The sequence below is a fragment of the Manis pentadactyla genome, chromosome 7, assembly GCF_030020395.1.
Source record: "Manis pentadactyla isolate mManPen7 chromosome 7, mManPen7.hap1, whole genome shotgun sequence".
Lineage (NCBI taxonomy): Eukaryota > Metazoa > Chordata > Mammalia > Pholidota > Manidae > Manis > Manis pentadactyla.
This window is the reverse complement of record NC_080025.1, coordinates 29,045,570-29,062,779: the sequence shown is the minus strand read 5'-3', so window position 1 is coordinate 29,062,779 and position 17,210 is coordinate 29,045,570. Positions and strand designations below refer to the sequence as shown.

General features: G+C 35.7%; 1 protein-coding gene across 1 annotated transcript in view; it reads right to left on the bottom strand.

Moving 5' to 3' along the window:
• LOC118919756 (disintegrin and metalloproteinase domain-containing protein 5-like) overlaps positions 1-17,210 on the bottom strand; it is a 34,514-nt gene that overhangs the window by 5,186 nt on the left and 12,118 nt on the right. Inside the window, 2 exon segments of the mRNA XM_057504955.1 lie at positions 9,075-9,120; positions 9,122-9,168. Of these exon segments, the coding sequence (XP_057360938.1) occupies positions 9,075-9,120; positions 9,122-9,168 (93 nt within the window).

Genomic DNA, 17,210 nt, shown 5'->3' with positions numbered 1-17,210 from the left:
TCCTTCATGCTCTGCCTATTAATCTGTTCCTCAGTTCCTAGCAACCACTGGTCTTTTTACTGTCTCTGTACTTTTGCCATTTCCAGAATGTCATGTAGCTAGAATCATACAGTATTTAGCCTTTTCAGATTGGCTTCTTTCACCCAGCTTCTTTTTCAAGACCCATAAAAACCCAGTTCCTCAAATGCTCTTTCAGCCAAACTTTAGCATCTCACTTGCTCTTCCACTGATTTTTCTTTCCTTGGCTAACATCCAAATGGCCATAAAACTTTTAAACTGCTAACTCCTTATTTCTGAGTGTTTCTAGTAAACTCTTTTAATTTTGTTTTTATTTTAGTTTTTAATTTTTTTTTTCCCAAGACTGTCAGTCTGTATATGTACTATATAATTCAAGGTAAGGGCTGTGTCCCTTTACACAACTGAACCAGGAATGGGTGGATTAATTTATTGCCTTGGACCACCCTATGATCCTTGACTGCACAATAAAGAAAGCAATGTGTATGTCAGAAAACTCATGTTTAGCACCTTGTGATAACTGGGCCCAAGGACAGTGAGAATCACAACTATTATCACAGTCTCAACAGAAGTGGATCACATATGCCTGTGGATGTCTGAATCTGGTTGTGCAGCAGAAAAGGTATTCTCTTTTGGTGCAGCAGTGGTAGGGAATTTGGTTATCTTTTATGCAGCTTATGGTTGGCAGTTTGTTAATTTTTTTTTCTTTTTTTTCTTTTGATATCACCAATCTACAATTACATGAAGAACATTATGCTCACAAGGGTCCCCTCCTCACAAAGTCCCCCCCCACAAACCCCCCCACAGTCACTGTCCATCAGCGTAGTAAGATGTTGTAGAATCACTACTTGTCTTCTCTGTGTTACACAGCACTCCTCACGCCCCCCCCCGAACATTATACATGCTCATCAAAATACCCCCTTTCTTTTTCCCTACCCATATCCCTGTCTTCCCTCCCACTCTCCCCAGTTCCTTTCCCTTTGGTAACTGTTAGTCCATTCATGGGTTCTATGATTCTGCTGGTAGGTTAGTTAATTTTATTAAAGTTACACTTAATATGAAGAATTAAAATATGTACAGTAATGAAAAGAAGAGGAGAGTGACATCAACAATATGGCAGAACAGGAGATTCCAGGCTGTGTATCCACACAGAAACACCTATTTTAGCAACTACTATGGATAAGAATACTTTTATGGGAGCTGGGAATCCAACTGAAAGATTCCAGTCCCCTGGTGAAGCAAAAAATCTGAGAGTAGCTTCATTGAAGGTGGTAAGAGGAAAGGTTTCATTTTATCCACATCACCCCTCCCCCAAGGTGGCACACTCAATGCCAAGAGAGACCTTCTTGGCCCATAATTTCTCTGAGAGGGGAAAGTAAAAGGGATATGAGAGCCTAGTTTCCCCAGCGCTGTGAAACACCACCCAGGAGGCCCACTTTTGTCTCATCCTACCCAGAACTTTGGGGGAACTGGCACAGTTGAATAGTCTGGGGACACAGAGGAGTAGGGAAATGGGACAGGGACTCACAGCAAATGTGTAGATTATACCAACCAGCTATGTAGTCTATTAACTCACAAATTCCAGCAAGAGCCACACCCTTGAACCAACTGGACACCTCACCAGTGTTCACCTACAACCACCCAACAGCCTGCAGCACTTGACACACACGCACCCTGTAGTCAGCACCCTGTGCTCACCACCAGATTGTACACACAAAAGCAGTGCACAATCCTTCAGACAATCAGCAGCTGGGTGGCTCTGCTGAACTGGGAGAAGTTCCATGATCTTGAACACTCCACGGTAATACCTTAGGAAAATAAATGGAAGGTTCTCTGCACTCAGACCGGCTCAGTGTTTGAGAGAAGACACACAGTCTTAAGCTTCACCCCACTCCCATGAGAGAATAAAAATAGTGGAGCAAGCATACCCAGAGAAAAGGCCTGAGGGAGCCCCAAAAACCCTAGCCGGGCTGACTGATGACTGGCTTTTTTCTCTCCCAAAGCCAGTTGGTGAACACTGGAGGAGAGAGCTACTTCTTCAAATGTAAAGATATCAGTGCCAGGCTTCAAGGAACATAAGGAATCAAAACACTAACAAAATAAATCTTGAATTTAATTTGCCTCAGATTTAATTTGTTCTAATTTGTATAGATTTTTATGGAACAAGCTTAGATTATTGATTTATTTCTTGTTTCCTAATATAGGTATCGAAAGCTAAAAATTCCCCTCTAAGCACTACCTCAAGTGCATGCCAGACATTTTGATGTGTTGTTTTTTAGTTTTCATTCAGTTCAAAATATTTCAATGATCCTTAGATACATTGATTATTGAGAAATGTGGTGTATAATTCATAATACTTGTGGTTTATTAAATTTCCTTCATTTGTTGATTTCTAATTTAATTTTGTTGCCACCAGAGAATAAAGTCTGTATTACTTCAGTCTTAAGATATTGAGACTTGTTTCATGGTCTAGCACACAGTCATTCTCAAAGATGTTCCATGTGTGCTTGTACATAATGGGTATTCTGCTATTGCTGGGTAGAATGTTCATTAAATGTCAGTTTGGTCAAGTCGTTTGACAGTGTGGGAAAAGTATTCTATATCCTCAATGATTTTCAGTCCGGTTGTGGGTGATCCTGAGCCAGAGGACCCAACAAAGCTACACCCAGATTCTTGGTACCTCTGGATCCTGTAGCTTAATTTTAAAAGTATATTCAAAGAGCAACAGTACAAGGTGGCAAAATAAGGATTTTCTGCTCATATATCCCCTTAACAACACTAGATTGCTACAGAAAAAAAGTGCCTTTGTGGGAGCTTTGCAATCCAGGTAGGAGATGTTGAAACCCTGAGGAGTCTAAGACTGAGGAGAGCCAATTTGAAAAGGCAAGCCCTCACCCAGGCAGCCACTGACTAACTGTGCACGGTCTTTATTCCCAGAAATGGCTCCTTACCCCTGAGGACTCAGCTTACAGCCCTTTTTGGCAATGATCCTGCTACAAGCATCACATGCCAAGGGACCAACAAAGAGTCACATCCATCCGTGCCTCAAGTACCAGGCACACACACCCCAGTCCCAGAAGCGGCTGTGAAGTGGCCTGTGAGTCAGCTGCAGTCCCTGAGTATTTGGAGGTAAGCACACCAAACTTTGTTTGACTGTTGATTTCGAAAGTACCATGTAACTGTGCTCTAGCCCCTATGAGCAACAGTTTACGGTCAGTCAGTTCTGCAGGCACAGGGACTTAGCAAGAGACAATCCTATCCACAACACTGTAGACCCAGGACAGGGCCTATACTCAGCTCTAGCCCCCTCACAGGCACCCCAAACAGTCCTACTCGCCCTGGGACCAAACAGGGACCACGCCCTCTGCGTCTGAGAGTCCAGAAGGGTCCCCATATTATGTTCCAGCCTCCTCTCAGCCACAGTCTACTAACAGTCCTGCTAGCAAAGATACCCAGCAGGAGACCCTCCTGTCTATGGCCCTGGAGATCCTGAAAGGGTCCTATACTTGACTCCAGCCTCCTCACAGCTACTCTATCAGCAGATCTGCTGGACCAGGGAATCAGCAGGACACATTCCCACCTGTGCTCCTGAAGGTCAAAAAAGGGCCCAACTTCAGGGGACAGCTTCAACTCCTACCAGCCGTATTTCACCAGCATCACTGATATCACAGGGACCTAGCAGGAGATGTTCCAGACTGTGCCTAAGAAGACCCCAGCATGGCCCCATACTTGGATCAAGCCCCTGGAGCCACAGGCAGAGAGCTGTCGAGCCCACCCAGGGCCCTGGCAGGATACATACCTATCTGTGCCTCCAGAGCCAGATCTGCAAACCTCAATCTAGACTGTAGACACTAAAACAGCCCTGGGACTCAATTCCAGCCACTCAAAGGTCAGGGTCTATCCCACCTACACAGGGATCCACCTTGGCAGGAGCCCTCCTAGGAGTCACACCCATCCACAAATGTGATAACGAGCCACTGTCTGAGTACCCAGCTGTGGACCCTGAAGCAGACCCTTGTCTGAGTGTGACTACTAAACAAGGCACTGAAGGGAGTTCCATATACCCAGGAACCAGACAGGGACCACGCCTGCATAAGACCCTTGTAACAAGATCATCAACTGCAGATCCAGAAAACGACCTTGTAAATGGGCTCCAACCAAGAGTTGTTTGCTTGGTCAGCTGCACAGACTCCAACCCAAGACTGCATGGATCAAAAAGAATCAGGCAACTATGGTACCAGTAAAGGAAACTAACAGAGCTCCAGTAATCAGCCGCAAAGAGGAGATCTATGAATTGCCTTACAAAAATTCAAGAGAAATTCAAGATAATCATCTCAGTGAAATGCGAGAGAACACAAACAACTAAGTGAAATCAGGGAAACATACAAGAAAATAATTAAAGAACTAGAAATCACAAAAAAGGAGCCAAACAAAAATCCTTTATTGAAGATGACAGTTAAAAGAAAGGAAAAACTCAGTAAATGAATTCAACAAAGGAATCACTCCTGCAGAAGAAAGAATTAGTAAACTGGAATACTATTGATTTGAAATTAGCCAGTTAGAGGAACAAAAAGAAAAAAGAGTGAAGAAAGCCTACAGGAGTTATAGGACATCATCAAGCAAATGATATTGATATCATGGGAGTCCCTGAAGGAAAAAACAGAGAAAGGAGCAGAAAGATTATTTAAAGAAATAATAGCTGAAAATTTCTCAAATCTTTGGAGAGATATGGATAGCCAGGAACAGAAAGCTAAAAAAACCCAGTCAAGAACAACTCAAAGAAGATTACTGTAAAACAAATTAAAATCAAAAAGTTAAAAGTCAAAGGAAAAATTTTGGAGCAGCAAGAAAAAAATTATTCATAACATACAAAGGAACCAAGAAGGCTCTCAGTGGATTTCTCTGCAGAAATCATGCAAACCCAGAGTGGGATGATATATTCAAAATACTGAAAGGAAAAAATTGCCAACCAATAAAACTATACCAGGCAAAACAGTCCTGCAGAAATTAAGAGATAAAGACATTCCCACATGAATAAAAGCTAAGGGGGTTCATCACCTTTAGACCTGTCTTAAAAGGAGTTCATCAAATTGAAATGAAAGGACACTAACTCATGAAAACATATGCAAGTGTAAAACTCACTGGCAAATGTAAAAATATAGTCAAATTCAGAATACCCTAGTGCTATAATGGTTGCAATAACTTTTTATCTCTAGCACAAAGGTTAAAAGACAACAGTATTATACAGTAATATTGCTACAATAATTTGTAAGAGGACGTACAATATAAAAAAGAGACAAAGTATAACAGCACATAAAATGTGTGGGAAGAGAATGTAAAATGTAGAGCTTTTGTGTGTGATTGAAGGTATGTTGTTTTCAGCTTAAAGTAGACTGTCATGTCTATAAAAATGTTTTATATAAGCTTCATGATAATCACAAAGAAGCAATCTATAGTAGATACACAAAAGACACAGAGAAATGAATTAAAGCATACCACTACAAAAATATCATAAAGGAAGACAGCAAGAGATGAAGCAAGGAAAAAAATTTAAAAAGGAAAACAACAAACAAAATAACAATAAAAAGTCCTTACCTATCAACAATTACTTAAAATATAAATGTTTTTTGCTGAACAAAAGACATAGAATGGCAAATGGATCAGAAACAAGATCCAACAATATGGTGCTTACGAGAAATTCAACTTAGCTTTAAGGACATGCCTAGGCTGAAAAGGAAGGGAAGAAAAGGACATTCCATGAAAATGGTAACCAAAAGAGAGTAGGCTTTGCTTTACTTACATCAGATAAAGTAGACTTTCAGTATAATCAGTCATAAAAGACAAATAAAGTCATTATATATTGGTAAAGAGGTCAGTTCTTCAAGGGAATAAACCCTTATAACTATATGTACACCAAATATTGGAACACCTAAAAAGTTAAAACAAATATTGACAGACTGAAGGGAGAAGTAGACAATAATAGTAAGGAACTTTAATTCCATACTTTCAACATTGGATGGAGCAACTGGAAAAATTCAATCGGAAAATAGTGACCATGAATAAAATTACAGACCAAATGGACCTTTAAGACATATATAGAACATTATGTCAAATAAGAAAAAAATACACATTCTTCTCAACCACACATGAAACATTCTCCAAGCTAGAACATATATGTTGGCCCACAAAGCAAGTTTTAAGAAACTTAAAATATTGAAATGATATTTACTGTCTTTTCCAACCAAAATGGTATGAAACTAGAAACCAGTTACAGATGGAAAACTGGAGAAGTCCCAAAATTTGGAAGTTAAACATCACACTCTTGAACCACCAACAGAGCAAAGAAGAAATAAAAGGGAAACCAGAAAGTATCTTGCAATAAACAAAAACAAAAACATGCCAACACATATGGGATGCAGTAAAAGCAATTCAAAGATGTAAATTTATAGTTATAAATGCCTATATTGAAAAAAGAAAGATCTCAAATGAACAACTTAACTTTACACCTAAAGGAATTAAAAAAGAACAAACTAAGCCCAAGTTAGTAGAAGGAAGGAAATAACAAAGATCAGAACAGAAATAAATGAAGCAGAAATTACAGAGACAACGGGGAAAAATATCCATGAAACTAAGAGTTCTTGAAAAGATAAACAAAATAGCAAACTTTTAGCTACACTAACCAAAAGAAAGAGACAGGACTCAAAATGATGAAATCATGAAGGAAAAAGACACTAAAACTGACAGCACAGAAACATGAAGGATCATATGAGGCTACTACATGGCAGCAAATTTCATAACCTAGAAGAAATGGATAACTTCCTAGAAACAGAAAACCTACCAAGACTGAATCATGAAGAAATGGAAAACTTAAAGAGACCAATCACAACTAAAGAGATTGAATTTGTTTTTAAACCTCCTAGTGAAGAAAATTCTAGGACCAGACTGTTTCCCAGGTGAATTCTATGAAATATGTAAATAATTAATGCTAATTCTCCTCAAATTCTTCCAAAAAATTGAAGAGGCAGCAACAACAGTGTCCTGATACCAAAGACAGAGAGAAGAGAATTATAGGTCAGTACCCCTGAAGAGTATAAATGCAAAAATTCTCAACAAAATACTAGCACACAAAATTTAGCAGCACATTAAAAGGATCATATACCATGATCAAGTGGGATTTATCCCTGGGATGCAAGGATGATTCAATATACAGAAATCAAAAAATGGTGTACTTCATTAATAGAATTAAGGGTAAAAATTATGTAATCCCTTGAAGCGATGCAGAAAAAGCATTTTACAGAATTCAACACCCCTTCATGACAAAAGCGCTCAACAATTTGGCTATAGAACATGTCTCAACATAAAAAAGGCCATATATGACAAGCCTTAGGGAACATCATACTTCATATGAGAAGCTGAAAAAGTTTCTTCTAAGATCAGAAACAAGACAAGTGTCCATTCTTGCTTCTATTCCACATAGTCCTGGAAGTCCTAGCCAGAGCAACTAGATAAAAAAGAAGTAAAAGGCATCCAAATCAGAAAAGAAGAAGTAAAACTGTTTCTGCAGATGACATGCTCTTATATAAAGAAATTCCTAAAAGAGCAATAAAAATAACACCTGCTAGAACTAATAAACAAATTCAGTAAAGCTGAAGGATACAAAACCAAAGTAAAAAAATCACTGCATTTCTATACATTTACAAAGAAATTATGAAAACAACAATTGTAAAATCCTATTTCATTTTATTCTATTTATAGATATAAATTTTAACTTAATAAATATTAATCTATGTATAAATTTAATATTATTTGAAAAATAAAACTACCATTGATCCAGAATCTCATTTCTAGGCGTGTATCTGGGAGATATAAAACCAATATCTTGAAGAGTTACTTGCACCCCCATGTTTATTGCAGCATTACTCACAAGTTAACATATGGAAACAACCTAAGTTTCCATCAGTGAAAGTAATATATATATTACATATAATATATATCACATGCAGTGGAATAATATTCAGCCATGAAAAAGGACATCCTGCCATTCTCAACAAAGATGAAACTTGAAGGCATATAAAAAGTGAAATAAGTCATGCAAGAGAAATACAAATACTGAATGATCTCACTTATGTGTGGGATGAAAAAATGCCAAACTCATCAACACAGAGAGAGTAGATTGGTGGTTGCCAGGGCCTGCTAGGTGGGGAAGCAGGAAGTGATTGGTCAAGGATACAGACTTTCAGCTATTACGTGAGAAAGTCTGGGGATCTAACACACAGTTAACAATAATGTATTATATACTTGAAAGTTGCTAAGATAGTAAATCTTAAACGTTCTTGCTCAGTGAAATGGATGCACAAGTAATGTTATTGCTTTCATCACTTTGCAATATATACTTATATTAAATCATTATGTTGTACACCTTAAATTGACACAATGTGTATGTCAATTTTGTCTCAATAAAGTTTGGGAAATTTTTTCTTAAATAAAACATATTCTTCCTCTAATCTTATGGATGTTTGCCATATACCTTGTCCAGGAGTTTCTTTTTTCCTTAGGATTCCAGTGACTTGTTCTAGGGGTGGGAAATTTATTCATGAATTCTTTAAATGCTTTCAATAAAGAAGAACTGAATGATTGTAACAGTAAGTGAAAAGTGCAAAGGAACATAGGATTTTACCAGAAGACAGTGAAGAGAATTTAGCCAGTGGAAAGAATAAATGTAACTTCTTGACCCCATGTGAGGTAGGGTATTAGAAAGTAAAACCTCCAGAGGGCTGCTCCAGATGTATGTTGGTGATACAGAAATCTCGATGGGTATGACAGATTTGTAACGAGGTACAGCGTTGAGAAGTCAAATCAGGAGAGAACAGTCATCAGGCATAATGTCCATGAAAGCCCCAGAAGTGACAGATTACTGAAAGGAGTGAGTGGGTCCAATGTTTCAAGATGTAATATAATGGCTAAAGCTGAATACGGTATTGACATGTTTTTTGTCTCCTTGAAGCAGAATTTCAAGAAATTTTATCCTGAGCTATTATAAAATACAGATTGCCTCTTACCTTGCAATCTTTTGCGCAGCATTCCCCAGAACCAGTCTTTGTCGACTTTCAGTACACACTCTGCAGGGTCACAGCAGTCTTTATACGTACAATTCTGGAAACAAATGCTGTGTCAATCATGTATGACTAGGCGTCATCAAATGAAACTACATCACAGAATTTCTTTACAAATTATGGCGTTTTCTTAAATTCATTTTCACTAATACTGTTCTTTATGTGAGATTTATAGAAATCAACATCTCATTTGCTAATTTGTATAAGAAACATGTTGTTAATAAGGCTTCTCTCTCACTTACCAACTTAACATTTCCCTGTATGGCCCCGGAAGATGACTGGTTAGCCAGAGACGGGTAAGATTCCTCAAGGGAGGAACAACCTAAGACAGGCACAGTCGCAGGGGGCCATCTGGTGAGAAAATGGGGAGCAGCAGAGGTGAGGCTTAGAACCTCCCCCCTCATGTTCTGAGAGAAATCTTCTGCATACATGGATGTTTATTGCCCTCGTCTAGCTCGGATTAACACATAGTCTACAGGCACACACCTGATCATCTACATTTGCTCTCTTACAACACTAAACTATGTTTTCTACCTTTATCTCGTATCTACCTACCACTTCAGCATTTTATTAAAAATAATAATAATAGAGAAATGTGGTATCCACATATAAATCAAGTTTAAAAATCAAATGAATATTCATATTTGAACTGACTGTTTATAGTCCATAATGCATGAACAAAACCGAAAGCTTCTGTGATGACTGCCCTTGCACTGTTCACCATGTAACTTATTCAATATGTAAGATTTTGTACTCCATGTAAGAATTTGTTCGTTATGCATCAGAAGATTGGAAACTGACGAAAATTAGGCTTGGGATGGATTAATGATTGTGCATTGAGTATTGACCCCCCTATACAGAAATTTATTGCTGTTAACAACTATTTGACCAATAAATATGAGAGATGCCCTCACACACACACACAAAAAAATATATATATATATATATATATAAAAACACACTTCCAATTGTAAAATAAATAAGTAACCGGGATGTAATGTATAGCATAAGGAATATAGTCAAAATATTGTAACAACTTGGTATGGTGATAGCTGGTACCTAGAATTATCATGTATATAAATGTTGAATCACTGTGTTGTACACCTGAAACTAATGTAATGTAATACTGTTGTCAACTACCCTTCAATAAAAAAGAAAGAAAGAAAGAAAGAAAGAAACATGTTGTTTCACTACATTTCATATAATCTGAATAATATTAACATACTACTGTGGATCTGAAACCTTGAAGGAAATAGTCATTAATATATAACTACCATGCACTTTAAACATTTTATGCTCTTGCTTTTATACTAAATTGTATAAGCCAAACCTGTTCACATATAGAGCTTCTCTGATGTGAAGTTGTCAAAAGCAACATTCAGGCCCTCAGCTTCTCTGAGACGGCAAAACCCCAAACCCCCTACCCTAAAGAAAGTGGTCCCAGAAGCCAGGCTGAGCTGTCCAGACTTCTGATGTCACTGGGATGCCGGCCCCGTACTTATTTGTATTTTGTAAGATTCAATGCGTTCAATCAGCTTGTCTTCAGTAGCATGTTTGCTCTAAATGATGCAGAAGTTTTGAATTTCCTGGTGTTGTCTTTTTTTGTTTTTGCTTATTTTTATTGGTATTTTCAATCAATGGCTTGACCAAAGGCAGAACTTCTAAAAATTTCATTACATCACATATTGACTCATGTGCTCAAAATTTAAATATTTTGTTAGTTTCTTCCATACTGTTTCTTTTAATCAAATGTTTGGTTACTTCTTTTTTCAATGCAACTTTGTATTTTTAAGGACAAGCCCTTTTAGAATAGACTCCTTTAGCTATTTCAAAAATGCTTCCTTCTTCCCTATCTTTGCTGAAGCATGAGAAGATTTTTCTCCAATATTTACTGTGACAGCAGTTCGAACTCTGGGAGAGAAAACTCACAGAAGTGGGGGGGCCTACCTATGACCGGGTCCCCCTGGAGTTTTTAACTCTCAGACTTGTCCATATTGAGTCTCCAGCAATTTATCAATTACAGGTCAGGTTTTCCTACCCAGGCACAGGTTCACAAAAGGTTTCACCTTGTAGGTTGTTGCTCAGTCCTCTGTGTTCATCTATCAGTCTTTCCAATTTGGGTGGCAGTGGTTTACTCTGTAACCTCACTTCTCTGATTGATCTAAAAAGAGTTGCTTTTTTCAATGTGTTTAGCTTTTTACTTGTAAGGACTGGTGACTTCCAAACTTCACATAGGACAGACGTGAAACCAGATACAAGGTCAATGTACAAAATTCAATTGCATAAATGTATAAGCAATAAACAAATGGAAATCAAAATAAAAAGTACAGCTCCATATACATTCATTCTTTCAAGAAACATGAAAGAAATAAATATAACAATATTTGCAAGACCTGTACAATAAAAACTTAACATTGCTCAGAGAAATGAAAGATTGCCTTTTTTAATGTATTTTAATAAGTCTTTTGAATAGATTTATTATATATATTCATGTATATCTGAATAAATATGAATTGGAAATATTTCCCCCCTTCTAGAGGTTGCCATTTTATTTTTAACAGAGTGTAAGTTTCTAAGTTTCATGAAGTACAATTTACCACTTTTCTTGAAACTTCGTTCTTATTTACAATATCCAAGAAACTTTTGCCTACCACAAAGTCAAAAAGATCATCTCCTTTGTTTTATACTAAAACCCTTAGAATTTCACCTTTTGTATTTAGTTCTTTAATTCATTTCAAGTTAATTTTGTGCATGGTGAGTGGTCAAGGTGTATTTTATTTACATGGATCTTTCAGTTCATTCAACACCTTTGTTGAAAATAATTTATTTACCTTGAATTCCTTTCACATATTGGTAAAAAGTCAATAGACCACATAAATATCATCTTCTATCTGGATTCTCTATACTGTTCCATCAGGATATATCTTTATGCTTTAACTAATACCACATTGTCTTACTTTAGCTTTAGAGAAAAATTTGAAATTTATGGAAAATTAGTGTTTGCGCTCCACCTTTGTTCTTTTCCCTTTAATTCCTTTGTCTATTCTAGGTTCTATGCATTTCCATATAAATTATAGTATCAGCTTGCTAATTTCTACAAAAAGATAGCTGGGGTTTGGATTGGCATTGTATTGAATGTGTAGGTCGATTTTTGTAGCACTGACATCTTAACATTGTGTCTCTGAATCCATGACATGGATTTGTCTCCTCCACTCATTTCAACCTTCTTTCATTTCTCTGAGCAATGTTAAGTTGTTATGGTACAGGTCTTGCAAATATTGTTATATTTCTCTCTATTTCATGTTTCTTGGAAGAATGTATATGGAACTGTACTTTTTATTTTGATTTCCATTTGTTTATTGCTTATACATTTATGCAATTGAATTTTGTATATTGACCTTGTATCATGTGGCTTACATTCACTAGTTATAGTAGCTCTTTTGGGGAGATTGCTTAAGAATTCTATTATCATGTGGTCAAGATGAGTTTGATTCAAGGCAGTTTTTACTTCTTCCCTTCTAATCATTATGTTTGTTTGTTTGATCTTGCCTTAGTGGAGTGGGTGTAGCATCCACTACAACGTTTCACAGAAGCGTTGAAAGCAAACATCACTGCCCAGTTGAAGATATTAGAGGAATTTGAATCCTTCACCACCATGGTAGTTGTAGGTTTTTTAGAGACGTGCTTTATTAGGGTGAGGATGTTCTCCTCCATTCCTAGGGTGCTGAGAGAGTTTATTGGTGCTAAGTTTTCTCAAATGTTTTTCTTTCTTCATCTATTCTGTTATAACAGTGAATTACATTGAATGACTTTCAAATGTTAAACCTTGTATTCCTGGGATGAACCCCTCTTAATCAAGACATATTAACCCAACCCATTTATATGTTGTTCATGAGGGATATTGGTGTGATTTTTCTTTTAATTATCTTCTCTGGTTATGAGTTCTGAACAATACTTTATGAAATGAGTTGTAAAATGCTTCCTTCATCTATTATCTAAGAAGATGTGTGTATAATTGTCACTATTTCTTCCTTATATGTCTCCTTGTAAAATTTGCTAACAAAATAAGATGGGTTTGGAGTTTCTTTGTGAAAAATATTTTAATTACAAACTTAATTTCTTCACTAAATATAGAGCTATTCAAATTTTCTTACATGTTATGATAATTTGTGTCTTTTAAGAAACTTGCCAGTTTTCACCTAAATTGCCAAGTTTATTTACAATATAGTTAATATTCCTTATTTTTAACACATGTAGGATATGTAGTAATATCCCTCTTTCATTCCTGATACTGGTAATTTGTTTTTTGTCTCATTGTTCTTTGATTAGCACAGTGAGTTTTATCAAGGGTATTGATTTTTTTCAAAGCACCAGCTTTTATTTTCATTGGTTTTCATTTTCTGGTTTCTACTTCATTGATTTCTGCTTTCAGCGTTGTCAGTCTTTTTTTCTACTTAATGCTGATTTAATTTAGATTAGCATTTTATTTCCCTAAAATAGCATTCTAAGTAATTGATTTTAGATCTTTCCTCATCTCTGATATAAGCATTTAAAGCTGTAGATTTTCCTTAAAACACAATTTTAGCTGAATCTAAAAGATTTTGATATGGCATGTTTTCATGTGCATGCAGTTAAAATACATTCCAATTACCTTTTTGACTTCTTCTCTGACATACAGACCATTTAGATGCCTAGTTTAGAAGTGATAGTTTAGTTTCTAAACATTTGGGGATTTTCAAGATATCTTATTCTTGATTTCTAATTTAATTCTTAACACAAAATAAATATATTGAGATTTATTTCATGCACAGAATAATCTATCTTGATGAATATTTCAAGTACACTTGAAAAAAATGTTTATACTTGTTAAATATAGTGATTCAAGTATCAATTATATTAATGTAGTTTATAGTACTGTCCAGGTCTTCTACATTCTGATTTTTGTTTCTGGTGGTTCTACCAGTTACTGAAAAATGTGAAATAAATCTCCAAATATGAGAGTGGATTTTTCAGTTTCTCCCTTTAGTTCGTTAGCAATTACTTCATGAAATTTTAAGATCTGATATGTGTGTGTGTAAATGTATTTTTATAAATGTACATGTATTTATTGTTTTACCTTCCTTATCTATTTTTTATCATTTTGAAGCATTACTATCTTTTTTACATTAATACTGTCACTGTATCTCTCTTATATGTACTGCTCCTTGTTATATCCTTTTACCTTCTTTTGTTTTCTACTTTACAAGGCATTTTTTTGGGCTTAAAATCTCCCTCTTACAGATAGCATGTAATTGGTTCTTGGTTTTTATCTAGTCTGACAACCTCTGCCTTTTGATCAGAGTATTTGGCCTAATTACATTTAGTATAATAATTAATATGTGTGCATTTCAATCTGTTGTTTTGCTGTGTGTTTCCTATTTGTCTCATCCTTTGTTCCTCTATTCTTCCTTTCTCACCTTATTTTGTTAGTGAAATATGTTTAAAATTTCATTTTAATTTCTCTATTGGTTTTTTTAGCTATACCTCCCTGCATAATATTTCAATATTTTCTCTGGAATTTACAGTAAGTATCTTGCTATTCCATAATCTACTTAGGATTAGTACTTATTTTGTCAAGTAAATGAAAGAAACCTCACAAGAGTGTATTTCAATTAACCCTTCTGTCTTTAGTGTTATCATCATTACTGTATAGATAGATATATACTCACGTATGTGTGCATATATGCAGGTGTATGTTTGTGTATATGGATGTATGTATCATCCTTATACACATTCATGCCTATACATAGATGTACATGTATATAATGTAGTTCGTGAAATTAAGGGCAGAAAAGGAAAAGCATACATATAATTACTTATATTTACTCACATATTTACCATTTCTGTGCTCATCTTCCTTTCTGTAATCACACTGGTCTACTGCCTTGGTCCTTCAGGCTGAAGAACTCTGAATTCTAAGAATTTCTTGTAGTGCAAGTTACTGGTGACATACTGTCTCAGCTTTTGCTTAACTGAAAACAACTTTGCTTCCACTTTAAAAGATAATGTATTTGGGTATAATATTCTTGATTGGTAACTTCTTCCTTCAGCACCTTTAATTTGTCATTCTTAGGTGTACTGACCTCCACTTTTTGTGATGAGGAGTCACCCATATTTTGTATCCCTGTGTCCTGTATCTAATATGCCTTTTTTAGGCTGCAATCAAGATTTGTCTCTTTATCTTGGGGCTTTGGAGGGTTTTATCCTGTGCATAAAAGTGGTTATCTATGTATCTGCTTGTAGTTTGATGAGCATCTTGAATCTGTAAGTAAATGTTTTCTCTCAAATCTGGAAAAAAATCAGCATGTTCCTGCAAATTTTTTTCCTGCCATAGTCTCTCTTTTCTTTATCTTGCAATCTAATTAGACCTGTTTTTCCACTTAATATTCCCTCTCATGTCTGTCAGAGTTTCTTCATTTTTCTTCACCCTTTTTTCTCTCTGCTCCACAGTTTATATGACTCTCATTTTTCTGTTGTCAAGTTCATGTCTTTTGGTTTCTGATATTCCATCTTCTTTGGAGAACTTCCAACTAATTTTTCACATCATTATTGTTCTTTTCACTTCTGGATTTTAAGTTTATATTTTTTATAGTTAATACTTATCTGTTGAAATTCCCTTAGTGAGTTACACACTCATTAGGATAATTTTTCCTTATGTGAGCATAATTTCCTTTAATTCTCTTAATATATACAAAATAACTACCAAGAAGTCTTCATCTGCTAACTGTAGTATCCTAGACTCAGAGTCAGTTTCCCTTAACTGCTTATTTTCCTGAATATGGTACACATTTCCCTGTTTGCAGAATGTCCCATAATTTTTGTTTAACAAGTTGGATGTTATAAATAAAATGATATGATGACCGTAGTAAGTTAAGTTATCTGGGCATAAACTGTGAACTGTATCTCCCCTGCAATTTCCAGCAATCTCTCCTCAATTTATATGTCTTCCAACTGATGAATTTATAACCTTATTTCCTGAAGTAGCCTGGCATTTGGCCACAGATGTAGGTAGACGGCACTTAGACTTCAGAGTACAATCTTTCTGTATTTTCCTTGCTTCTGAAGATTCCTCTTTAGTTTCCAGTTACATTGCCAGTCTCAGGCTCTATATTTTGAAATCTGAAACCAATAAGGCTTCAGATTTCTTCTGTCTGAGTTGCACATGGTCAGAAAATATTCTGTAAAACAATTATCGAACTCACAGAGATCACCTGTTGCACCTGTCTTTCAAGGTCTCACCCCTCTTTTTTGCCTCACAGGGTATTTCTGGTCCATGCACATTTTAGCAGTCAGCCAAGTATTTGTACAGTTAATAATCAGATTTTAGGTGTTGCCACTTTCACAGTTCTCTCACTGTCGGCATTTTCCTTTTAAATTTCCAGTGGTTCCTTGTCCCTGAACCCTGTTCTTTGCTACACTGAGTCAGTTGAGCTGCGATTTTTCACAGCCATTTACTTCTGTCATAGCCATGAAAGTGGAGGAGCACCCTTAGGCTAGGAAAATATAAATTCACAGTTCTTATCTATTCCAGCCGCAGTTTTTCAAAAGTAAACTGTTCTCTGGCCTCTTTCTTCTTTTAGAAGTACTCTAGTGCCATTAAATAATATGCATATGTACTTATATATAAAATCAAACATCAGAAAACATTTTATATATTAAAATATACAATATATCTATATGCTATATTAAAGTATTAATGATGTGTTATAGATTACTCATGGATTAAATATATATTGAACAATAGTTCAAATATATAATGACATAAAATATGTATAAGAATATATATTAAATGTATTTATGTATAATATATTCCATATTTTACAATTGCTATCTGACAGTTTTCACATGACTACTTACTTCACTTTGTTGTCTATAGTGTCTCTGTCACCTTTCATCTGTTTTAATTTGATCCAATTCTACATTTTTATATTTTCCACACATGATAGATTTCACTTTTAAAAAGATTTTTAATTGGATCACCCATCAATAGAAAACTTTTTCTCCATGTATTAGCAAACAACACATTTTGCTGTCCCATCAGTA